Below are 26,788 nucleotides of genomic sequence, written 5' to 3'. Positions count from 1 at the left end.
TTTCTTTTTGTGATGTGGATTAATTTTCTCCAAAATGTGACAAAGTCCTGGAATCTGATTAACCTGTTTCCCTAACTTAGCTTCCTTGTCACTTAGGGGCATAAAAGTCCCACACTTGTACAATTGGGGCCCCCTCTGACTAGGTGGTTTTGTGAAGGCCATTCAGCTCACTGTGTCCTTCACCATATTCTGCCCTTATGACCAGACTCTATTTCCACATAGTGACAAGGGGAGTGGAAGAGGAGGGAGCTGCATCCAGAAAGCTAACTGCCACAGTGCCTGTATTGCTTTTCCTTGTTGGGTTAAGGCAAATTACACCTCCTTTTGTAAAGTATCCAATGCCGTTCAAGAGCCTTACTTTATCCCAATCATGAAACTGAACTAAGAGAAGCACTGGCATTAAACTTTTCTCCAACACCATTCAAAGGCAAGAGATCTAGAGGAAGGACCTTAGCCCTTCATGGAAGGGAATGGAGAAGTCATTTCAGAAGATGAGAAGGAATGGATGGGTTGGGGAATATACAATGACAGGGAGTATCCATGTAGATAAAATTACAGTTCTATAAAAGCATTAAAGAACTACCTTGAATAGTCTCAGTTGCCCAAAAGAACCCCAGGAGTTTAAGATCCTGTGAGATGTCCCTGGATCAAGGTGCTGAATATATTGGAGGAGGAAGGATGCCATGAAGAGTAAACATTCCTGGGAAATGTCATTATAGAATGGGTTGGGGGAGGGAAAGGCAACCCAGAATTTGCTTCTTACCAACTGAGAAAACAACAAAGCAAATAAACAAACAAAAAGAGGAGCTTAGAAGTAGAGACACATATTGCTATCACTGGTGATAAATGTTGACTATCGTAATTAGGAAGAAGAGGGAATGTGTTTGTAACACTATCTTAGTATCCCTGAAAGTTTTGTCATAGACCTTTACAAATCTTGAAATTGGAGCTAATGATGTGCTGGACTTGGGATCCATTGGCAGATCTCCATACTGGAGACCAAAACCAAGCTGAGAATAGTGGAGGAAACTGCTTATTCATTCCTTACCCCAACTGCTCAAGCATAGAATGGACAGTTTTCCCATAGCTGAATTAGTATCCCTAGGAGTTTCATAAGTGTACCATACATTTTGCAGGGCTGAGTAGGAGTGGAGGGAAGACATAAACTCCTGGATAAATCTTGTAGACAGAAAAATGGGGCAGGCACAACATTTCCAGTTTCTAAATGATATAACTGATGAGGGGCATACTTAGAAATACAAAACTAAACTAGTCTTGCTGAATAGGGATTAAATAAGAATTAAAGCCAATGAGAGAGAAGGATGGACTGAGGATGCTATGAAACCTGTAGGGGGAAGGACTGAAATAGATGGGGGCTAGCCTTCAGGGAGGAGAATTGACTATTAGCCAAAACTTCAATATGTTAAATGACAGTGCTTTTCAGGGAGATATCTTTGACTCTCAAGAGAGGTACCCTTCAAATCCTGGCAAGAACATGCTATAAAACTGAAGCCAGAGGGACAGGGGACTGATCCAGGGAAATGTGGGATCCACATTTAGCTTCATATGCACCTTAAAAATATAATGTCCCTGGACATACCACTACAATTAAAATGATATATTCAATACCTTAATTAATCCACTCCTCTCCCAACTTTCCTTTTAGCTTTGTATACCCTAAAATCATGTCTCAGTTGCCTTCTCAAACAGGATAATCCCTCCATTTTTGCAACTTTCTCACTTTGAATGGAAGATTCCTCTACCCTAGGGTCTCATCATCCCATTAATGAGTTCCTTCCCAATCCTTCATTTTGAGGAAGAGTCTAGATCAGCCATCCTTTACTCCTCTTCTGGCTCTGATTCTGACTCTCTTGGTTTTGCCAGCATATTTCAGTGCAGATATATTCTGCAAATTTCCCACCTCTCAACTTGATTTTCTCGCTCCCTTTTATATGTTGTCTTCCTTGATCATAATGTAAACTTCTTGAGGGCAGAAATCTTATCTCTTTTTTATTATATTTGTATTCTCAGACATTAATACAGTGCCAGATGCATAATAAGTAAATGATTGTTGACTTTACTTACATACAATTAAAGTACCATGTTCAGTTGTGTCCTAGTCTTCATGACCCCCACTCCCTTTTGGAGGAGGGTGGTTCTTGGCAAAGACTGGAATGATTTACCATTTCCTTCTCCAGTTCATTTTGTAGATGAAGTCAAACAAGTCTAAGAGATTTGCCCAGGGTCACATAACTAGTAAGTATCTGAGGCTGTATTTGAACTCAGATTTTTCTGACTCTGAGCCAGGCACTCTATCCACTGTGCCACCTACCTGCCCACTAACATCATGGGGAGGGGTATTTTATAAGTAGAGGCAAAATAATAATAAATTCAAATGCCTAAGTTCTCCAGGAAAACAATACAGTACAAAAGTAAAACTGAAAGGGGAATAGCACTTCCTAATCTTAAATTATATACCAAAATAGCGATTATCACAAAAGTAGAACAGAGAAACAGATTAGAGAAGGAAAAATCAGAGGCAATTAAACTCAAAAATTCAACATTTAACATATCTGAGAATATAATTACTTGGGGAACCCACAAAAACTGCTAAAATTTAAAACGAAGCAGCTTGGTAGGAATTACGTTTAAACAAATATATTACAACATATGTCACAACAAACTTAAAATGGATACACAATCTGAATATTAGAAGTCACAATATTAAAAAAAAGTAGAAGAAAATCAGATGAGGTAAGCTTTGAAGCTATGATTAAAGGGAGGTTTCTTATCCAAACAAAGGAGAGAGGTGATTAAAAAGAGAGGTGATTATCCAAAATGGATAATTCCTATCACAGTGAAAACTTTCCCACTAACAAAGTCACTGAAGCAAGATAAAAAGGAGAACAATTAATTGGATAGAAAAACTTTTATATCAGATATCTGTGATCAGACTCTAAGATATTTAAGCAACTATATAACTATTTAATATAAAGATATAATACCAAAAAAAATCCCAAAAGGAAATCATTCTTAGGAGATGAAGAGTCTTCAAAAGAATTGCAAATTAAGAATAATTAACAAACATGCCAAAGACTGTTTCAAATCACTAATTGCAATAGAAATGCAAATCAAAATAGCTTTTAGATTTCCTGAACATCCAACAAATTAACAAATATGATAAAAGATGGAAGTCAGTTTTGGAACTAGTGTAGCTTATCAATTGGTCCATTTTGAAAAGCTGTTTATAATTATGCTAAGAAAATGATGAAAATGTGCATAACTTTGATCCAGAGATACCACTCTTACCTCTATATCCCTCCAAGAGGTCAAAGATAAGACAAGGTCACATCTACACTAAATATTTTATAGCAATACCTGTTTATAGTGACAATGATCTGGAAATAATTCTAAAATGGATAAATATATTATGGTAGGGAAATGTACTATAATATATGCTGTAAGTAATAATATATGTACATATAATATATGTTGTAAGTAATAATAAATGTTAAAAAATAGAGAGAGTCAGGAAATAATATATGAATTGATACAAAGTGTAGTAAACAAATCAGGAAAAATAAACAAAATGATTGCAATGATGAAAAAGGAAAGAGCATTAGTAACAGCAATAAAATATGGAAATTGAGTGTTATAAAATTATAATGACAGTGTAGCCCCAAAGAAAAAATATAAAAATGTATTTCCCTCTCTTCTTTGTAGAAGTGGTAAAATATGGGTAAAGAACACTGTATAAATTTTCATACATTTTTTTCATGAACTTGTTATTTTTACTGAACTGTTTTTCTTTTTTCTACCTATTATAAAAAATGTCCAAACATCCTGATGATCCACGTATCCTGCAAGAAAACTCAGAGGAAGACAGTATAGGGCTCACAATACTGAAGAATACTTCATCTTAGAGGTAGATAATTTTGACTTTGCAGACTCTCCAAATGCCTTAGAAATAGAAGGATCATCTGAGAAAGAAATCCATATGTTTTCTTTGCATGTCGGGTGTGCCTAAGAAGAAATTCAGAACAAAAAATCCCAAAGACTCCTGACCTTGTTGAGAGCAGGCTAACAAAATTGCCCTTTTAGAGTTGGATGACCTCAGGAACCTAAAGAACAGGTTAGCCAATGGCATCAACAGAGTTTTACAGTCCATAGAGGCAGTACAGAAAAAATTAAAATGATCTCTATGCTCTATGCTCAATTAGAATTTAGATTAGATGGCTCTAAAGTGAGTCAGTACACAATGACAATAACTTGTGATGCCCAGGTTAGTCTCTAGGGCAGTAGGTATTTTTTTAATGTTGCAAATATACAGTGAAAAACAACAAAAACAAAGGTATAGTGAACACTATCAAATCCCCATGGTAGAATAAAAAGAAAAGGCCAGTGTTGTTCTATTAATCTGAGTATGTGCCAGCAGTGGATTTGGTTGGGGGTGTCCACCTTTTAGATCAAAGACATGAATTCCTTGGATGTGCTCTTGGATCTAAATGATCTCATCATATGTGTGAAAAGGTTAAAAGGATCTCAGATTTGTACTAATCAAACTACCAAAGAATTACTTTAGCGAGCTAAGAAAAAAATTCATCTGGTGGAACCAATGGTGAAGAATATCAAGAGAATTAATGAAGAAAAATGTGAAGGAAAGTGGCCTGGTAGTACCAGATTTTAAACTATATTACAAAGCAATAGTCATCAAAACAAGCTGATACTGTTTAAGAAATAAAGTGATGGATCAGTGAAATATATTAGATACACAATATGCAACAGTAAATGTAACAACTAACCTAGCGTTTGATAAGCACAAAGACCCCAGATTTTGTGAAAAGAACTCAGCATTTGACAAAAATTGCTGGGAAAACTGAAAAGCAGTTTGGTAGCAACTAGGTATAGAACAACATCTCATCCAGTATACTAAAATAAGGTAAAAATAGGTATGTGATTTAGACATGAAGGGTGATATCATAAGCAAATTAAGGGAGCATGGGAAAAATCTACCTGTTAGATCTATGGGTAAGGGAAGAGTTTAAGACCAAACATGAGAAAGAAAGGATCACAGGAAGTAAAATGAACAATTTTGATTACAAGAAATTTTTTTTAAAAATGCACAAACAAAGCCAATGCTACCAAAATTAGAAGGAAAGCAAGAAAAATTTGCCACAAGTTTCTCTGATAAAAGTCTAATTTCTCAAATACATAGGGAACTGCACCAAAGTCATAAAAATAAGAGTCATTCTCCAACTGATAAATGGTCAAAGGACATGACCCAGAAGTTTTCAGAAAAAGAATGAAAAGCTATCAACAATCACATGAAAAATATGCTTTAAACAACTACTTAAAGTAATTAAAGAAATGCAAATTAAAACAACTCACACCTATCAAATTGTCTAACACGGCAGAAAAAGAAAATGACAAATACTAGAAAGGATGTGGATAAAGCAATAATGCACTGTTGGTGGAGTTGTGAACTGTTCCAATCATTCTGAGGAACAATTCAAAATTATGCCCAAAGGGCTATTAAATGGTGCATACCCTTTGACTCCTCAGTATCACTACTAGGTCTGTAAGGACCTATATGAACAAAAATATTTAGAGCAGTTCTTTCTGTGGTGGTAATGCATTGGAAATTGAGGTTACGGCCATCAATTGGTGAATGATAAACAGGTTGTGGCATATGATCATGATGGAATTGTGCTGTAAGAAATGATTAACAGGATAGTTTCATCAAAATCTGGGAAGATTTATATGAATTGATGCAAAGTGAAATAAGAATACAATATCATCAATATTATGACAATAATCAATCATGTCATGTCATCAGTATTATGACAATAACTATGAAAGGCTTAGCTACTATGATCAATACAATAATCTAAGATAATTCAAAAATATCTCTGATGAAAAATGCCATTGCCCTCTAGAAAGAAAACTAATGAACAGATTGAAGCATGCTTTTCTCATTCACTTTATTTTTCTTGCTGTTTTTTGCAACATGACTAATAGGGAAATATGTTTTGTACGACTTCACATGTAAAATTGATATCATATTGCTTGCCTTCTCAGTAGGTGGGGTGGGGGTAAGAATTTAGAACTCAAAATTTAAAAATAATGTTTTTCATATATTAAAAATAAGAATATATTAAAATAAAACATATAGCCTCATAAAATTTCTCTTCAAACTTCAGTATCACCTTTTACTTGAAGTCTTTTGTCCTTACAAAGGTTAGTACCCTCCCTCAATTTCTTCCTAACTGCCCTCTAACTACCTTGTATTTATTTGTATGTGCTCATATGTAACATGTTGTCTTCCAATTAAAATATGAACTCTTCAAGAGCAGGGATTTTTAAAATCTTTGTCTTTGTCCCGTGATGTGTTTAACAAATGCTTAATGACTGATCAGTTGATTGCTGGGTAAGAAAAACCAAAGGCAGATGAGTAAAAAGGTATGATTTGGTCTGAACTTTCTGGAACCATTTAGAAATCAGTGAGATAAGAAATGTAAGTGATACTTAAGAAATTGATTGACTGACCCCACACATTTACCAATCTGGGCTTTTCAGGTTGAAGCAAGACCTCTGTGTTGTACATGAACACCAGTCTGGAGGGCTTCAGAGCATTCCTTATTATACCAAGAAAGGCATGTGTACCAAAAACCTGTGTCACGGACCAGGGGAGGACACCTAACAAATAATATTTATTATCCTATCCTATTCTACTCTATCCATAAATTACAGTGATTGGTTTTGAAATGGGTGTCACCAACGAGATCTGAAATAATATTTGGAGCTCTATTCCCAGTATGTGTAGACAATGATTCATTACCTTCTATTCTGACAAACATGAAGTTGGATGCTAACAATCAAAGACAGATAAAGGCACTGGCCAACAATGAGTTCAGCATTCATTACCAAGGAATACCAATATAGATGCATATGTCCTTCCATACATGCATTGGAAACAATGGTAATTCCCACAGTGAAGGGCATGGCTATGTCAACATTTCATAATAACTTTGATAGTTTGGTCCAAGGAAGAAATCTAGAGTTGGAATGAAATAGATTCTACTGTTGATAGATATACGTAGGAACTGTGAGATATATGAATTGCTTATCTATAGAACGCAAGCAGTAATAAACTTTTAACCTATGTCTGCATAAATTTCTTAATAGAATGGGGAAAATCATCTTAAGCAACATGCTAAGCTGTTCAAAGAAGTGGTGGTATTGTCAGAAATAAAGGAATCTACAATTATACTCTATCATAACAATAATAATTGTTTACAAATGTAAGTGATTTACAGAGGTCATCTCAATCAATCCTCACAAGAACTCTATTGTCTAATGCTATTATTATCCCCATTTTACAGATGAAGGAAATTAAAACTGAGTGAGGTTAAGTGTCTTCTTTAGGTGTACACAGCTCACAGAATATTTACTTCAAAGATAGAGCAAGAATAAACATGAAGATGTTTCACCCCAACAATGGGGAGGGAGGGTGGTGGTGTTGATATTTGCTCTGCAATCACTACTTCATTCAGTGAATGAGGGTCACAGCTTAGCTCAGTTCCAATTTAGCGTTAGTCCCAACACATTCAAGTCCAAAGACTGGGATCTTGGATTGCCAAATCCTTGCGACTCCTGGCCCAAATCAGAAACTCCACTCCTTGTATCTAGAACTGAAGATATTACATGAGAAGAACGTAGATCTAAAACTCTGGGTCTCATGGCCTGGAGGTGGTAATGGGGGAAGGAGATGGCCCACAGGCTCCTCCCATTCTACTCCAGCCATCTTAGGTGGTCTAGGCTTGCAAAAAATTTATAATGCATTCGTTTTTCCCTCAGCATTCTTGTTTTTTAACAAAATTATTTTTAACATTCATTTAAAAAAAATTGGAATTCCAAATTCCCTCCTTCCTTCCTAGTCTTCCCTCACCCACTGGGAAGGCAAGCAAATATGATATCAATTATATATGGGAAATCAAGCAAAACTATTAACCTATTAGCTGTGTTACAAAAGAAAATTCATAGACAAACATACACACACATACATGCAAAGAAAAAGAAAGTAAAGAAAGCCTGCTTCAATCTGTACTTTGAGTTCATCATTTTTCTCTCTGGAGGTGGACAGTATTTTCCATCAAGGGTCCATTGGAATTATCATGAATCACTGTCTTGATCAGAGTAACTAAGTCTTCCACAGTTGATCATCCTTACAATATTGTTATTACTGTGTACAATATTCTCCGGGTTCTGTTCACTGTACTTTGCATGAGTTCATATAATACTTCCTAGATTTTTCTGAAACCATCCTGCTCATTATTTCTTGAAGTACAATAGCATTCCATCACAATTGTATACCACATCTTGTTAAACCATTACCCAATTGATAGACATCCTGTCAATGTCCAAATTTTTGCTACCACAAAAAGAGCTACTATAAATCTTTTTATACAAGTAGGTTAACTTCCCTTTTCTTTTTCCCTAGTAGCGATGATGTTGGGTCAAGGGGTATGTATAATTTGATAGTCCTTTGGATATAGTTCCAAATTGTTGTCCAGAATGGCCAGGGCAGTTCAGAACTCTACCAACAGTTCATTAGTGCTCTCTTAGCATTCTTTAGCATTCTCTTTACCATTCTTTACCTCATTTTAAACTTTGATCCTCTCAACACAATTCTTTTGCATGCATTCTCAATTACCAGGCCTTGTGTCTACTAAACATGTACATGGAAGTTTAAAGCCATATTCACTTGTCAAAGTCAGGAATTTAGAACAAAACTCAGAGTTTCATACTTTTTATTTTTCACCTCCCCCACCCATTAATTTGGATAATAAGACCTAAAGCATCTTGGAATATGCTAGGGGGAAAGGGTAGAGAAAAATGAGGAAAATTTTGGTGTTTCAGATCCATACAGTTCTTGGGGTTAGGAGTTGGAGGAGTGTTCTTGTTTGAAAAGATGCTTGAAATACTTTGAAGGGGGATGTATGCTCCCAATTGGGAAGTAATGGGAGTTGCAAGAACTGTCTTTAAAACAAATAATTAATTTGTACTTTGCAACATTTGCTTTTATAAGATTGTGAATTCTAAATTCCACCCTCCCCAAGACAAAATGGAATTTGATACAGGTTACACACACACACACACACACACACACACACACACACACACACACACACACACACACACACACACACACAACTTTCTAATCACAAATCAGATAGAGACTTGGTTCAGAGACCTCTAAGGCTAGCTGGAGGAAATGAGTGCACAAGATAAATTTGTCTTAGCTGGGAGGCACTCTGCCTGGATTTGGAACCACTTAGTCCCAGATCACTATCTTTTAACTAAAGAATCTGCAGCCTGCTCTTATCTAATAATGTATTTTTAGGAGAGGCAGCACAGCATAAAGGCAGCTATGTAACACAATGGATAGTACCCCAGGTCTCTGGTCAGGAATACAGTTCAAATCTGGTCCATGTACTTTCTAGCTGTGTGACCCTGGGCAGGTAACTTAACTCTATTTGCATCAGTTTTCTTACCAATCTTTGAGCAACCTTGGAGTTCACAATCTTAGCATTATCCTCAATGTTAAACTCTTCCTCATTTCATACATCAATTCAGTTGCCAAATCTTATTGTTTTTATCTTTATGACACCTCTCATGTCACTCCTATTTTCCCACCTCCAAAAATTTGGGACTCTGCTCCTAATTCCCTTAACTTTCATAGCTTTCACTTCATTTTACCTAGGACCAAGCATCCATGCCACTTTCAGGTCACCCCCCATCCCTTGCTGTAGTTCATAATCTTGCCCCTCATATTTTTCACCCTCCCTACCTTTGTGTTGTTTCTTCCCATTAGAATATAAGCTCCTTGAGGGCAGGGTGGCTTGCTAACTCATATTTGGCACATAGAAAGCACTTACTAAAGGTTTTGCTATCTACCTATCCATCTATCATTCATTTCTGTCTGTATTCTTCTATCATCTTTTTCTATCTCTATGTGTCTTCTTTTCTCCATTCAGTCTTTTCATTATTTGTGATTTCATCATCTTTCAACTAGACTATTTCAAAAGTCTCCTAATTGGTTTTCCTGCCTTAAAGGTTTCTCTGATTTATCTTCTACACAACTGCCAAAGTGAGTTTCCTAAAGCACTGATTTGGCCATTTCATTTCCCTGCTCAAAAAACCAAAACAAAATAAAGTAAAAAATCCTCCATTGGTTTCCTATTACTTCTGGGATCAAATATGAACTTATCTCTTTTGGCATGTAAAGTCAAATATAATCAGGCCATATTACCAGGACCACTTTTACTGCTCACTACTATGACGACTACTACTACTGCTACTACTACTACTACAACTACTACCACTACTACTACTACATATAAAAACAACATCCAGAACACAATTCACTTTATATAATCCCTTAAAGGTTTACAAATATTTTTTGTACATTATCTCAATTTCAAAGTTCATCCTTGGATGAATTTCTTAGTATTCCCACTAGAAATTTGAAATATGGATTTAGACATAAAAGATGAGAGTACAAGAAAATCTGGAGAACAAGGAATAGCTTACCTGTCAGATCTATGGAGAAGGGAAGAATTTATGACCAAAAACAGGATAGAGAATTTTATGAAATGTAAAATGTATTATTTTGATTACATTAAATTAAAGAGTTGTTGCACAAACAAAGCAAACACAATCAAGATTAGAAGGGAAGCAGAAAGTTGGGAAACCATTTTTTACAGCCAGTGTCTCTGACAAAAACCTCATTTCTAAAACATATGAGATCTGAGACAAATTTATAGGAATAAAAGTCATTCATCAATTGATAAAAGGTCAAAAGATATGAACAGGCAATTTTCAGATGAAGAAATTAAAGCTATCTATAGTCATATAGATATACATGCTCTAAATCACTATTGATTAGAGAAATGCAAATTAAAACAACTCTGAAGTATCACCTCACATCTATAAGACTGGTTAACATGACAATGGGAAAATGATAAATGTTGAAAAAGATGTGGAAAAAATTGGAACAATAATGCATTGTTAGTGGAGTTGTGAACTGATCCAATCATTCTGGAGAGCAATTTGGAACTATGCCCAAAGGACTATAAAACTGCATATCCTTTTATTTAGCAACAGCACTACTAGATCTGTACCCCAATGAGATCATGAAAAAGGGAAAAGGACCCACATATACAAAAATATTTATAGCAGCTCCTTTTGTGGTGGAAGGAACTGGAAATTGAGGGGATGCCCATTGATTAGGGAACAGCTGAACAAGTTATGGTATATGAATATAATGGAATACTATTGTTCCATAAGAAATGATGAGCAGGCAAATTTCAGAAAAAAACTAGAAAGACATGTGTGAACTGATGCTTCATGATGTCAGCAAAACCAGAAGAACATTGCACACAGTTTAGACTTAGCTCTTCTTGCCAACATAATGATCTAAGGTAATTCTAAAAGATGGAAAATGGTATCCACATCCCTAGTTTCTCTTTTTGTTTGTTTGCTTTTTTTTCTCATAGCGTTTCCCTTTTGTTCTGATTCTTCTTTCACATCACTAATGTGGAAATATGTTTAATATGATCATACAGGTATAGTGTATATCATATTGCATGCTATCTTGGGGAGGGGGAGGAGAAAGTGAGAAAAAAATTTAGAACTCAACATCTTATAAAAGTGAATGCTGAAAACTAAAAATAAACCAATCTAAAAAAAAGAAATTTGACATATGCAATGTATCTGGATGCCATATTATTCTTTTCTAACAGTTTCTTTCTTCCCACACTCTCCCCCCTCACCACCCACAACATCTGAAGAGGTGCCCCCCTTGACTGGCAATTTTACCCACTGTTATTGTATTGTTTGCATGGTTCCTTAGTCAGATACCACAGTGCCTTTCACAAAGCAAAACATAGCAGAACTGTTCGTGTGGAGACTCAGAGGCTGCAACTCAAGATGTTGACAATTACCACTGAGGTTCCTTATTTAAAAAAAATGATGAGTAAGATTTTAAATACCTCTGGTTGACCCAGAAGAGACAGAAACACTTAAAAAATGATGGGGGAGCCTGACTCAGACAAATTCTTTATTCATGTGGATCTGGGTTCTTTCCTCCCTGCTCCCCCATGATGCCAACGCTGCATATTAGAATTCCTCACCCCTAATCGAAGCCATGCCCTAAAATAACATTTATCTTATCTATTTAGGGTAGATTCTCAATAAGTTTATAAACTGAAGAGTTTCGCAGAATTTCCAGTTTGGTATACTGCAAAGTTATTTTGATGGTGGAGGGAAAGGGTACATACAAATAAATGATCCTTTAACTAGAAAAATGGAAAGAATTACCAGGAACTATATTGACATACTTCTGCTAATATGCATACATAGAAATACATGCAAACAAAAAGCTACATATAATTACTTAGGTAAGTATTCTTTCTATTGAAAGGCGTCATGATATAGAAGTCAGGATGTTGAACTGAGAGACAGAGAATCTACCCCTGACTTTTATTCGCTGTGTGATAATGAGCAGATTGCTTAACTTCTTTGATCCTCAGCTTTCTCACTTTTAAAATGGACAAAATAGCACTTATATTAGCTATCTGGAGGATTATTGTGGGACTCAAATGAGGTAATGCATGTGAAGTATACTGGAAACTTGTGGTGTCCTGTGGTGGTGTACAAGTTAACTGGGACAAAGCAAAGTAATTAAAGTCTGACATAGAATAAACTTTATGACTTTCATATTGTTGAATTTTTCAGTCTGCAATTTATCTTCCTTTTGTCACTTTTTTTTACAGAATTTTGTATTGAGTCCACAAGATGTTGACATATATTCTTTAGTTCATCATCATGAAACCACACTTTAATTACATTGGTGACCTTTTTTTCTCTTCCAATTGTAGATTTCATTAAAGCCTATAAGTCAATGTGGCTTTAAATCAGGTGAGTTTCAGCCCACTGAGGAATGTTTATCACCATCCATTGCATAAATTTCTTAACCTCTTATGACAGGTGACATGGTGTAAGGTTTTGCTGTATTATTACATTTAATTTGGGAATTTCTATAATTCCAGAATAATTTTACATCTCTGTATATCAAAATATTTATTAGAATGCATCATTTAGTTTGACTAAAGATATTCAGATCATACAGGCTCAGCTGGAATTCTTCAAATTGTTTTGGTGTTGTGCTAAAAAGTGAGTTTCCTCAGTAAAGATGATCCTTTCTCAATCATCAGCATTCTATCTTTGTTTTGTTTTGTCAATGACACACATTTTTCTTCCTGACAACAGTTAGCAGCTATTAAAAAAAAGTCTTATTTGGTTTTTCAACTTCATTAACGCAATGCTGCACTGCAGAGGAATCAATAATGACCCCTATAGCTTCCAAATCCCTTGAAGGTCTTTGCTTTTTTGTGAGATTTAATCTGTTATTTTTGCGCAATACTTTGTCAGTTTTTGTCATTAGTTTTCTTTTTTCAACTACACTTTCATTTATTCTACAGTATTACCGATCCTTATTCACTGTGTGCTTGAAATGCTTGCCTTTTCCCATACCAACAGCCCAGGCAATATCCCTAACAGTCATTCAAACATGCTCTTAAAAAAACAAAACAACACAACACAAAGGCAACTTTTGTACCCTTCTTTAGGAGTAATATCTATTCTTAAAAATCACAAAATGTAAAATACAACAGAAGACAACAATGAAACACATGCACATTGGCGTGAAATCTAAAACTCAACTGACTAATTTCTTAACTAAAAGGTGGAGAAAACAGCTCAATCCAGTTTCACTGGGTCAGGATCAACCACTCTGAGTAGCCCTGTATCAGCAGAAAAACGTAGTCATAAGCATTATTGTCATAAAATTAAACCATATCAAAATTTTTGTTCATCCCAAGTAATTTTCATACAACTGCATTTCTTATGTAAAAATAAGATTTTCTCCCTGTAATGACATAAGAAATAGAGTTGTTTTGTTTAATAATGCTTTAGTATTGATCTAGCTGGCTTCAAATCCTAAAGACCAGTGAATTGTACTTGGGAGATTCTTGGTTAAGTAAAGGGTGGAATCATACGATCATAGATTTAGCCTTGAATGGGAACTTAGAGGCTTTCCAGTCCAACCTCTACCTTTTACAGATGTCAGAAAACTGAGATGCAAAGAGTTTAAGTTATTTGTTTAAGGCCACACAACTAGTAAGTGTTCAAGGTCAGATCTGAACCAAGGTCTTCTTAACTCCAGGTCTAGGGCCCTCATCAAAATTCCACATTGGGCTATAGGTAGAGAATGGAGAAGAAAGTTACCTAGCTTGTGTAGACATCAAACCTTTGACACAGGAATAATTAAGAGTAACTAAACAGTTAACAATAAGTTAACTAGCCAGAAGCAAGATAAAATGTACTAAGAAATCACAATATCTTGAAAGCAACTTTGTGTTTATTTCTCAGGTTTTTTAAGCTGGTATAGTAATTTGGTTGAAATGATTTTAAATAAATGAAAAGAAAGCCTTTGTTCACTTAGGAGAAAGAAAGGCAGAGAAGGAAGAAGATAAATATTTCCAGAAGCCTAGATGAATCTTCAGTGGGAAACAGGTTTTTGAAATTGTATGTATATCCCAAATTATTTTATACTTATCTTTATAGAAAAATGGCAAATACATATTCATATATACATAGCATTTATAAATAAATATATATTTATGTGATAGGAGTCCTACATTATGAGTGTCAGCAGGTCTTGCATTTAAAGAAAATTGATGTATCTCTATGTAATTCAAATAATTATTTGGCAAAATATTAATATTATTTCACAAATCCAGATTTCCATATTTCTTTTCTGTTTAGGGCATAGAATAAGACAAACCTGAGTGTTCAAATCCTGAAGCATAGTTAAATATATGCTAATTTAGGAACACTGGCTCTAATGTTTTTGCCCCACTCACCTCTTATTCATCAACCCCACGGGGAGGAAAGTTGGCTCTCCTGAACCGCATTTTGTATGTCAGTCACTTAGCCACAACAGTCAGTCAACAAATCCTTATTAAACACCTACTATGTGCCAGGTACTATGTTTAGTTCAAAGGACATAAAGTAAAGCAAAAAAGCAGTCCTTGTTCTCAAGGAGCTCAGTCTAAAGAGGGAGACAACATACAAACAATTATATACAAATACAGGATAACTTGGAGATAATCAGCAAAGAGAAGGTGCTACTGTTTACAATATTCCTGAAATACTCATCTTCCTGTCTTAGCTTCCTTGGATTTGTTCAAACTTTAGCTCAAATCCAACTTTTGTAATAGGCTTTACAAGTCAAGTCAATTAGTACTTATTAGGTGCCTTGTTGTTCATCATGTTCAACACCTTATGACCCCATTTGGGGTTTTCTTGGCAAAGATAATGGAGAGATTTGTCATGTCCTTCTCCAGCTCATTTTAAGATGGGAAAACTGAGGCAAACAGAGTTAAGTAACTTGCTCAGGGTCACATAGCTACTAAGTGTATGAAGCTAGATTTGAACTCAGCCCAGCTCCAGGCCTGGTATTCTATCCACTGTGCAACTAGTTGTCTCTTACTTAAGCACCACTCTGTGCCAAGTGTTGGGACTACAAAGGCTGGCTAATAGTGAGACAACATGAGAACAATTGTGTGCAAACAATATGTATACAGCTGTAGCACCAATGCAATATTCATAGCACCTAAAATGGCCATGAATATCCCAATACAAATCTGAATCGCAAAATATCACAGACTCTCCACATGGAAGACAGAGCCAAAAGTATTTATTCAGACACCAGAAAGCCAAATCCATTATAGTAACAAAAATCCGTACACAATAACAAGGCAGAGGACAATGCCATCCCCAAGTCTTCCCCCTGCTAGGCTTCCCACGAACCATCTCCATTATACAAATCACAAACAGCTCTTTCATTCACTCTAGCCAGCAGCTTACTTGCCTGCATCCTTCCTAGATCTGACCAGCCTCAGGACCAAATTGCCTCTCAGCTTTTCTCTAGTTCTGCCTCTTCCTGTTTAACCCTTCCAATTCTATCCATTCACCAAATTCCTCCTACCACAACTCCCTGTGTCTCAGACTGATGTGACTTAAGCCCCCATGTGACCCAGGAAGGTCCCATGGCCCTATTAGTGAATGGGAAAGATCTTCCCATTTAAATGACCATTACAACAGGTTAAATTGGAGGTAATCTAAAAGAGAAGACAGAGGGAGGGGAGGCCAGGAAAGGCTCCTTGCCAAAGGTAGGCTTTTAGTTGAGACTAGAAGAAAGTCAGTTAAGCCCAAGGGTAGAGATAGAAAATTCCCAGAACTAGGAGATGTGATGTTTTGTATAAAGAACCGTTAGGGAATCGGTGTTACTGGGTCTTAAGAGTGTGTGGAAGGGAGGAAAGCATAAGAAGACTAAAAAGCTCAGTGTATGAAAGGCTTTAAAAGCCAAATAGTCTTCATCTTTTCCAAGCTGGGAAGATTAGAAAAAAAAAGTTTCATGCAAAAGATGGGTTAACTTCTTGTTGAGTCATTGACTCGCATCTGACTCTTCCTGACCCATGGACAACAGCATACAGTACTGTCCACGAGGTTTTCCTGGCAAGGATACTGGAGTGGTTTGCCATTTCCTTCTCCAGTAGATGAAGGCAAATAGAGGTGAAGTGACTGGCCCATGGACATACAGCTAGCAAGTAGCCAATGCCAGACATGACCTTTGGTTTTCCAAACTCCAGGTCTACCGTTCTATCCACTGAACCATCTAGCTGCTTCTTAGCAAACAGAGGTTAGGTGACTCTCGCCCAGGGACACACAACTAATCAGTGTCTGAGGCTGGACTTTAAAGTAGGCTATCCTGGCTCCAGTCCCAGCATTCTATCCACAGAGGTAACTTAAGCTGAGTTTTTAAGTAAGGAATTCTAAAACAAGAAGGTAAAGAGAGAATATATTCTAGATGCAGGAAAACCAGTCTGGAAAGACCTTAGTATGAAGGAAGAGGCGTAATTTATGTATAACATTTAATAGGTAGGATAGGGGGTGTTTGTGAAAGGCTTTAAAAACATATCAGGGTGGTCTGGCATATATCTTCCCATATCAGAGAAACTGAGGATACCTTTTCCAGAAGAGATGTCACAATGGGGAATAAAAATGCTTGGGAGAGACTGTGGAGCACATGTAGATGTTCTGTAGCTGTTTTGGTTTTGCTAACCTAATGTAGTTGAGGAGTCTTTTTTCAATTGGTTGCCTAGCCAGAACGAGGAATATCTTCAGAAATTGTCTCATTCCCTTCACCTCAGAACTCTTGGGTACCAGGAGGGAAGGGAGATCTCAACAATTCTTTTGTTTATAGCATATGGTGAGAGATAGTGGTGCAAAGGGAGAGGTCTTGAGGCTTTCTCCCTTCAGTTGCCATGTTGCCTTATGAAAGGGACTTAGTCCTTGGCCTCTGAATTTATTCCCTCCACCACTTCCCCTATTCTACGTGAAGGGAATGGAGGCCATGTTATTGGGAGCTTCAGACGGTCAGAAGGTGGCCTCAGCATCTTAGTGTTCAATAGTCCAAATCTAAAGAAGGTTTGAACTCAGTGAGAAAGGAACAGTCACAAAAGAAGTAGAGGAGAAATTGCACAATTTGAGTGCTAACTGTAAATATGAGTTAGGGAGAATATGAGACAGAGTGAAAACACTGAGGTGATCTGGGTAACTGAAGGATGATGCCGCTGTTGAGAGAAACAGACAGCTGAGATTCTCAGGAAAGATACTGATTTCTGTTTTGGACAGGTCACATTTGGAGTCAACTCCAAATACAAATCTACATGAATACTTTCACAATTTCATCATTTTCTTGGGGGTGGGTCTACCCTCCACCAACAAATTAGATTTTCCCCACACCATGGTGAAGAGTATTCTTGAAATCAGTTTCTCATTTTCATTGCCCAGTATCCAATACTTTAGTGAAGCATCTCTCCAGACTTAGACTGGACCTCAGGCAACAGATACCAGAATTCATTGCCGTACCAACCTGATGGAACATGAAAGGTCCTGTGCTTCTGTGGTATGACTTTTAGGAATTAAAGAGCCTCTTCCCACCATGAAGCACTAGAGTAAGACTTCAGAATCTCTCTGGTAAGTAGTAAGCTTCTATGAAGATTTGTGACCAAACTATTTAAAAAAAAAAAAGCAAGATTCAGAAACTTTCTGATAAACAATTTTGGAAAAATATACTTTATAGTTCATTTGCTGACTACTTAGCAATGTATTGTAGTAGAAATATTATAATTTTAGCAAATTTTAGCAAAAGACCTGGGATTAAATTGTACCTCCACTACTTCCTACCTCTGTGAACTTGAGAAAATCATAAAATGTTAAGGTGGGAAAAGGCCTCTTTATAGATCATTTAGTCCAAACACTATATTTTATTGAAAAGGTAGGAGAGAAATATGTCAAGTCAATCATAAAAGTTGGCACTTAGGCTGAGACCTGAAGGGAGTTCTGAATTCTAATATGACACAGGTAGGTAGGTAGATAAAGCATTTCAAGCATGGCAGCCAGTCTTCTGAAAGGCACAGAGTCAGGAGATGGAAAATCAAGGAGATGGAAACAGCAAATAGGCTACCTTTACACTGTAACATTTGTGTGTGTGTGTGTGTGTGTGTGTGTGTGTGTGTCCACATTCAATAGAGAGTGTATTAAAGTATCATCGGTCTGGAAAGATCCTGATTGTCAACTTTTAAATGAAGACACTGAACTTGGGAAATTTCCAAGTACTCTCCCTCTGCATCTCTCCACATATCCTTCTAATGCCAGGAAAACTGAATGCGAGTTTTTAAAAAACAAAATTGACCCAGAAAGCAAATCAGTGAAGAGTATTATATGTTGGTATTCTCTACGCCAACCTTTCAATGTACATACAAAATAGCTCCATGGACATTTCAGAAAGGATGCCTTTCTTCCTTAAAAAGAAACTCCTCCAAAATCCAGCTACATAAGAACCACAAATTCCCCATGCTCATTAGTCTCCTTCTTAGCCCTTCATTTTCCCATATGAACATACTGATAGCATATGGGTTAGGTTTGTCCAAAACAAAATTTCTATTATTTTAACAATTCTACAGCCTACTCTCTTGGTGCAGTGAAAAGAATATTTGTGACTAAAAGTTATCTTTAACCCTTGAAAAAATAAATTCCCCCAAATAGACATGAGAGAAAGAAGTGATGAACAGGGTCCACTATTTTTCTCTTCAGCTCTTCATTGTTTTTTAATGTAAACAGAAAACATGAGTCTTCAGGCCAGCTAGGAATGGGCTTGGGCTCCTCCTCTTGGGGATTGTCTTAATACAGAGAGTCCCCTGCCCACTAGTCAGCTCTAACCAGTACCTCGGTAACTCTCAAGCTTGTAAGGCCAACTCCTAACATTAAAAATCAAGGTCAATGTTCAGTCATCCATACTCAGGAAAGAAACATCAAAGAGAAGAGGTAGTAAGGGTTCTTAGATCTCATCCATAACTTGCCTAGGGAGGACCATATTAAAGCCACCATGTGTTTAATGTCTCATGGTGGTTGGTATGGGGGCAAGGGTGTACTATTTATTCTCCATCCATCATGGGAAGTCCAAGAATTTTATGATGCCACTTAGAGAGCTGAAGGGAGAGAGTTACAGGGGGTAGAATATCTATTTTTCAAAAAGTGCACTAAACCATCAGTTCTTTTTGCTAAGTGAACAATGATGCACTACATTTCTCTTATAAAAGATTTGGTCTCCAAGATATATCAACTGTATTTATGTGTGTGTAATATAATATATGTGTGTATATAGGAGTATAATGAAAAGTCAGTCTCAATAGATAAAATGGTCAAAGGATATGAACAAACAAAAGAAATACTGCAAACTCTTAATAACCATTTGGAAGTATGCTCCAAAACACTAATAACAAGGGAAATGAGGATGATGTTTAATGTTATACCCTGAAAATTGGCAAAGATGACAAAAGATGGCTTTAGTCAACACTGGACAGACTGCAGAAAGATCGGCGTACTAATGCATTGACAGTGAAGCTGTGAATTAGTATTCACATTTTTGAAAGTAATTTGCAGTTATGGTAGTAAAGTAACTAAAATATCCGTACCCTTTTACCCAGAGATTCCATTACGGGGTTTATACTCAAAGGCAGTAATTTGTAAGACCAGTTCTCCATAAAAATGAAATGCTAATAGCAGCATTTTTTGTGCTGGTAAAGACTTGGAGGGCGGAGTAAATATCCATCATTTGGGGAATGGTAAACAAATTATGGTACGTGACAATAATGGAGGATTACTGATGAATGTGATCAATAATGACAAGCATCTATATGTTCAAGATCTAAATGAACTGATCAAGAGTGAAATAAACAGAATCAAGAAAAGCCTAGTTACAGCAACGTAAACAGCAAGAACACAGAGTGAAGGTTCTGAAGTTGCAAAGAACAAGAGTGGGTCAAAAGAAGATATATAAGACGAGATTCATACCTACCCCTTCAGAGAGGATACAAGATACATTGCACATATTTCAGACTTTGAAGGCATTGGTTAGTCATGCTGATTTTTCCTTTCCTTTGTTTTTTTTTTTTTTGTTTTTGTTTTTGTCTTTAAAAAATACTATTTATTATAAGGGATGGCTCTTTGGGAGGGAGAAGGGGAGAGATAATGAGGGAAAAGATAATGGAGGAAAATGTATTAAAAATCAAAGCGTGTAGTATGTTGCAACATCAGATATCATGAGAGAATAATCCTTTTTCCCCCGAAATTTTATGTGAGGAAATAGACTTAAAGAAGGAAAGTGTTCTGCCAAAAGTTAAAACCAGCTCATTTATAAAATAAGGGAAATTCCTAAGTTACTTATTAAGTAACATTTATTGCTTATGAAAAATGATTTGATTCTCCAGAACAAAACTCTACCTTATAGGCTTTTTAAAAAAAAACAACAACAAAGTGCCTCTTGTCAAGATCCTCAGAAATATTTAATAATAGAAACAATCCTATTTAATGACCTTCTGATACTAAACATCAAATGAAACATAAGAAAGGGAGATGCATTCTCACCAAAAGTGTGATGAAGGAAATCCAGTGTGACATCTGAGAGGGATCCCTTCTAGATGGTGTCAACTTCCAGATACTCCTGTCTGTGGTTGGCATTGGACTGATTTCATTAAGTCCTAGAACTTTTCAGAGCTCTTGGAAGAGAGCTGTAATCATTCAAAAGCGTTTGTCTTGCCCATCTACACAGGAAAGATCAAGTGGAAAAAGAGTATCTATTGTCCAGATATCATCGTGCATTTGGATGGAAGGCTTACACAGCTTGTCCAACGGTATGTATATCTAGGACAGGCAAATATAGACTGACAATGAGTTAGGCAAAGAGTTGAACTGGAAAGTGGAAAACGGGGTGGATTATTTTTAGGATGTGGCAAAGCTCCTTTTCTGACCCCGAAGTTTAAAGGATTATCATTTCAGTACTAATGTTCTGCTGGTGGTGCTATCTTCGCTCCAGACATGGAATACGACTGCCTCTGGAGAACTAAAAAAATTGAATATCACTTGGAGGGCAATATGGGGGGAGGGGAGAGTGGTGAATGTGAGCAAGTTGCATCATTTCGCCAACACTGAGCTCAGAAAAACAGAAGTACAAGATATGACAGAGTACCATGCAATCGATCCTATGAGTCAAGGGTCACAAAAAATAAAGACGGACTGGTCACTTGGCAAGAAACAGGGATGACAGCTGGCCACTCAGAGTGTTCCCACTTACACTCTTCTAAGAGAAGGAGAAAGTGAGGAAAGCTTCCAGCAAGTTGGGTGGACCCCACGTGGCCAGCTTTGAGCAGGATGGGAAAGCACGGAAGAATTTCAATCTGTATATTTGGAGGAGACTACCAAATAAATGAGGTCACAGATCCATTTTAATTCTTGAGCAAAACACAATAATGGTGCCGATTGAGATTTCCCCCACCCTCCACTTCCCTTAAAGGGTTCTGAGCTCCTTGGAAAGAGGGAGCATATTAACTTGTAAAGTGGTTTTAATCAACTGTTCCTGCTCTATTGCTCTATAGTGCATTGCCTGAAAGCCAGAAAAGTTGATTTCCCACAAGCATGCCAGACCGTGAGGTTGTAAAATTAAAATGGAAATTGCGCACGAAATGGCACATAGTATTCTGGACTTGTTCATACTTGAAGTCCTGTTAACTTTCACTTTGGGGTACTGAGTGTAGGCCTTAATCCGTGTTTATACTGAACCTCCTCGAACTTACCTCCGGAGATCGGTTCGCCTGGCCGGCCCTCTCTTTTAGGTTAGCTCGCTGAAATATTCAGCATAGCCAGCAGCTAAGGCGATGCCCCTAACCTGGGCGCCAGGTGGGCAGAACCTGAGAGTGCAAGAAGGTATCCAGACTTCCACGCGTCCGGTCCCCCACCTTATTCCCGTCCTCCAGGGAAAACTAGGAGCGGGCTTTTCCACTTTGCTCCAATCAGAGCAGCAGCCCCTCCTCCAGGTCCCCCTGCTGGAGGATATGCAGCCGCCCTCGAGGCACTTAGAGAAACTTCTCAGCCGCTCCCCTCCCTAACCCGAGGAGACCAACACACCCCGACACCAAACCCCCACCCCCTCGCCTCCACACCCTCCTTCTCTCCCCGCCCCTAGGCATTCCCCAGTTGTTGCCCAACCCCGGGAGCTAGTGATAGGCCGAGCGCTGGGCACTCATTGTGTATATGCAAATGAGAACCTCTCCTCGCCTAGCGCAGCCTGGAGCCGGGCTGCTGCTGCCGCCTCTGCCCCCGCGGCCGCCTCTGCTCCTGCCCTTGCTGGGGAGTTTGGGGCTGTCATGCGGTGGCAGCTGACCCACCGGCCGGCTGCATAAGTATGAGAGAGGAAGACCCTGAAGGGGGCTGAAGATGAAGGTGTCGGCGCATGGACCACCGCTGATTGCCCACCCAGTGCCAGCCGGAGTCCAGCGCGGAGCCGGAGGCTGCGGAGTGCCGCTCTCCCAAGCCGCGGGAGCAGCCCCTGAGCAAGCAGCTGCGGCCACGGCGGCAGCGGCGGCGGCGGCGCCCACAACGACTGCTACAGTAGCGCTAGCGCTGTGGCCACTGTTGCCACAGTTGCCATGAGTTGTGCGGAGGTGATGTATCACCCTCAGCCATATGGAGCAACCCAGTATTTGCCCAACTCGATGGCAGCAGCATCCTGCCCCACAGCTTATTACCATACCTCTCCCCAACCCAGTCAGCAGGTGAGTCATTGTCTTGGGGAACTGGGATGGGGAGTCTGGAACCTGCGATCTGTTCTGATGTTGAGGAGTAGACTGCGCACTCTCGGGACAGCTAGCCGGGAGATGAGTTTGCGGAGGCTGCCCAGGATATTGAGGGCTTCACGGTGGCAACCCATCCAGAAGAGGAAGGGAACAGGTGGAGGGAAGAAGGGGAGAGAGGTGAGCCAGATTTTTGAAAGCATGGAAAAATACTTGAGGTCTGTTGTTGGGGAGTATCTAGCTGGAATCTGCTTTAAATTGTTCATAGGAACGGGAGACCACTTCAAAAATGGTCCGTAGTACTTATAGTGCAGCTCTTTGAAGCTCAGCTGGCGATGAGTCTTTCTTAGAGTCTATAAAAACAAGACACAAATAAGACAATCTTCTTTTAAACCAAATACTTTGTTTTCTTCGGAAGAGAAAAGGAGGTTCAAGCATTTCTGTATAATAGTACATAGTCAAATTCACGTCAGGAAGAATAAGGATAGTAAGACAATGAGGTAAAGGTGAAAATGGGCCTCTGGGCTGCATGTGAGTTCCAGGGCCTCGCCTCCACTTCACTTTAATATGGGATGTTAAGGCTGGGCAGGAGAGGTCCAGGGGAGTAGAGCAAACTATGTGGGCAAGTTATCATAAGGAATAGCCTGTAGACTGAGGTGTCCATCCAGTACCAGAGAAGGTTCACATGAGAATGCTTGGTTACAGGTATTGCAGGGTATAGATCAAAGATTAGAGAGGCAGCAGGAAGAAAGAACTGTGAGATTAACCAGGAGGAACTGGAGTACATTTTGAGGGAATACACTCAGTATGAATGGCATTGACTTCCCTCCCCCCATGCAGCCACCGGGAGTATATATTTCATAACCTAGGTAGCACAAAGAAAAAGCACCTATGTCTCAAGATGTTACACCAAGACAGCGATCATACCTTTAGCTTTTGGGGGTCAGGGTGCTTATTTGGAGGGCCTGGATAAATATATTATGCAAAAAAATTCAACCAAGATATGAGACAGAGTTAAGGAATATCTATCCCCAGAATATTTATACTTAGGTGTTCAGGATTAAGTTGTGCCTGTACATTTTATCAAACTGCGCCTCTCCCCCCCCCCCCCCCCCCAACTTGAAACCGCTATGCCACTCTAGTACTAGTTTTTGTTAGATACCAGAACTAATCTTTGGAAAGGAAGACTAAAGCCTTTTCAGGGATTAGGTAGGAATTGGTAAATTTCACTGATTGGCCGGGGAGGATTAATGTTTGCATTTCTTCGAATAACCAATGTGAGGCTGGTCAAAGTCTTATTAGGGTTAAAGAGGAAGGATCTCCACTTATATTCGCTATTGCTTCTCATCATCTCTTAAGGTTAAGTTACTTACCTGGGACAAGAGAAAAAAAAATCTGTATTTTTGGACTAACAGTGAGGGATTTCGATTATTGTTTGTTTTTCTTTTTCTTTCAAAACATATAAGCACAAAGCAAGGTAGAGGACATATGGGAAAAAAGATGCTTACCATGAATTCTGTGTTTCATATCAAGACTGTACCAGAAGATAGAAGACAGATTTTCCCCCCAACAGACTGGTCACTATAGTTGCTATGAGTTTGTTAGTAGAAACATAGGACAATATCAGAAATGGATATTTAGGTATTCTCACCCTCTCCCTCATGCACACAAATACACATGTATACACATGTGTATTAATATAAGAAGTTGTCATCTTTTCCTTTTCTTAGTCATGTAAAACTATTAATAACTTCACTTTAGAAATTATAGGAAATTATCTTTGGCATGTCAAAAATACATTTTTATAACATTAACTAGGAATTAACTGTTAGTAAGAATAATACTTTTATTTATAGAAGATAAAGTTGGGATCCAGGACTGTAAATGATCAAATTTAGAATGTGATCAAAAATGACCTGGAAACTGAATCTACATTACTGTATCTGTATGCCCAGAAAACCATACCATAAATATTAGTTTGTGCCTAAACTACCTAAATGATGACAGCCACAACAAAAACAAAAACCCAGCTGAATTTGGCCTAAATTATCCCTGTCTGAAGATTATTTATAACAGCAGGTCAATTAACCTTCCTCCTTTACTTTGTATAGGTTTGTTAGTGCTTGGCTGATTGATTTGAGTTTGAGATTTGTAGTGTACAGCTGAACTTTTAATTCTACTTGTGCCTCCCCAAATGTAGTAGGATGACGACATTTTCAACTATATAATTACTTGTCACTGCCTAGTTGAAATGAAGAAATTGTTTCTTTGCACTATCAGCTAGTAAGAATTTTATACTTTAGTTTGATGACCTATATTTTTTAATGCAAAAAAAAGCAAATCAGGAAGTTCTTATCAGATTAACAGCATTTTTAGATTATGTGGTGCGTGGGTGAAGTGGGACTAATATTGACTTGGCCCTAATGTAGTCATCTGAGAATACATTTTTGTTGTTGTTGCATTCCATAAGGTTTTATCATTATTATCCATGAAGACTGTTTTCTCCGTACATGGGAAGTGACCCTTAATAGCATCTTGACTGGGAGAAAAAAAAAAAGAGAACTACAACTCTCAAATTCCTACTACATTTCAAAAATTTATTTATGGAAAAGCAAAGGAGGAAGGGAAGCAGAAAAAGTGACATGGTCCAAGAGGCAGGGGGGACCATCCATTAATATTATGCCATCTGATGAAATGATGGAAAGGAGAAGCAGTTTGGCTGCTCCCCTTCTTTTTCGAGGTAGCAATATGCTTCCTGAAATTGATCTTTTCCCCCAAATCTATACTGAGGTGTCTTTAGAAACCAATAGATTAACACTGACCCATATTCTGTATTTTCTGTTTATATATTTTCCTTTCCTTTTAGTGGAAGTTCAAATAACTTTTAAAAAAATGGTTTGAAAATAGCAGACTGCCTTGCCCCTCTTCTTTTTCCCAAAGAGAAAATGTCTGAAGCTTTCATTTTCTTTATGACAATACATTGCATTACAGACTGTGGATGGGTAGTGCATAAGCACATTGGGATTTCTTCAGACACATCGTACAGTAGTCATAAGACTGGAGATTATCTCTAGTGTGACTTCCATATTTTATAGATGAAAAAACTCAGGCTAAGAGACATGTTGCCAGTCACATTGGTAGTGATGTAATGGAATGGTGATTCAAAACCAAGTCTATTTACTTTGAATCCAGGAAACTTCCATTGCCCTGTGGTCCATAATATCTTATAGCAGGAAATTCATTAACAAGTTAATTAAAAGTAGTTTTGCGGTAGTTCCTGTTCACCATGGGCTTCTTTAGAGGACACACCGTTCTCCTGAAGGACTCAAGTTGCAATGTTTAGCCATAGAAACATCACTCTAAATTGTAAATGTCTAAAGGTATCGCCAATGTACTGTGAAGGAGCCTATTCATAGTACATGTGCTTCTCAGGAACACCTGAGACTGCCTGAAAGAATTCAGTAAAT

At 37.8% G+C, this 26,788-nt stretch overlaps 1 protein-coding gene and 1 long non-coding RNA gene across 6 annotated transcripts in view; one reads left to right on the top strand and one right to left on the bottom strand.

Annotated features, from left to right (window-relative positions):
• The window catches only part of LOC140512507 (uncharacterized), a 204,353-nt gene extending 181,688 nt beyond the window's left edge, over positions 1 to 22,665 (bottom strand). For all 3 annotated transcript variants that reach the window (XR_011969779.1, XR_011969778.1, XR_011969780.1), the window contains exons 1-2: positions 22,326 to 22,665; positions 21,121 to 21,296 (exon numbers count right to left, since the gene is read on the bottom strand). This is a non-coding gene — a long non-coding RNA (uncharacterized lncRNA). The remainder of the gene's footprint in view (positions 1 to 21,120; positions 21,297 to 22,325) is intronic.
• Positions 22,666 to 22,782: 117 nt separating this feature from the next.
• VGLL3 (vestigial like family member 3) overlaps positions 22,783 to 26,788 on the top strand; it is a 60,507-nt gene continuing 56,501 nt past the window's right edge. The window contains exon 1 of one of the 3 annotated variants that reach the window (XM_072621642.1): positions 22,783 to 23,303. In XM_072621642.1, coding sequence (XP_072477743.1) covers positions 23,178 to 23,303 — 126 coding nt within the window. In that variant the 5' untranslated portion in view covers positions 22,783 to 23,177. The remainder of the gene's footprint in view (positions 23,304 to 26,788) is intronic. The other 2 variants (XM_072621641.1, XM_072621643.1) reach the window with 2 other exon arrangements.

Source organism: Notamacropus eugenii, chromosome 6 (assembly GCF_028372415.1).
Source record: "Notamacropus eugenii isolate mMacEug1 chromosome 6, mMacEug1.pri_v2, whole genome shotgun sequence".
NCBI lineage: Eukaryota > Metazoa > Chordata > Mammalia > Diprotodontia > Macropodidae > Notamacropus > Notamacropus eugenii.
Note: the sequence above shows the minus strand (reverse complement) of the source record. Positions and strands in the feature narration are given on the sequence as shown.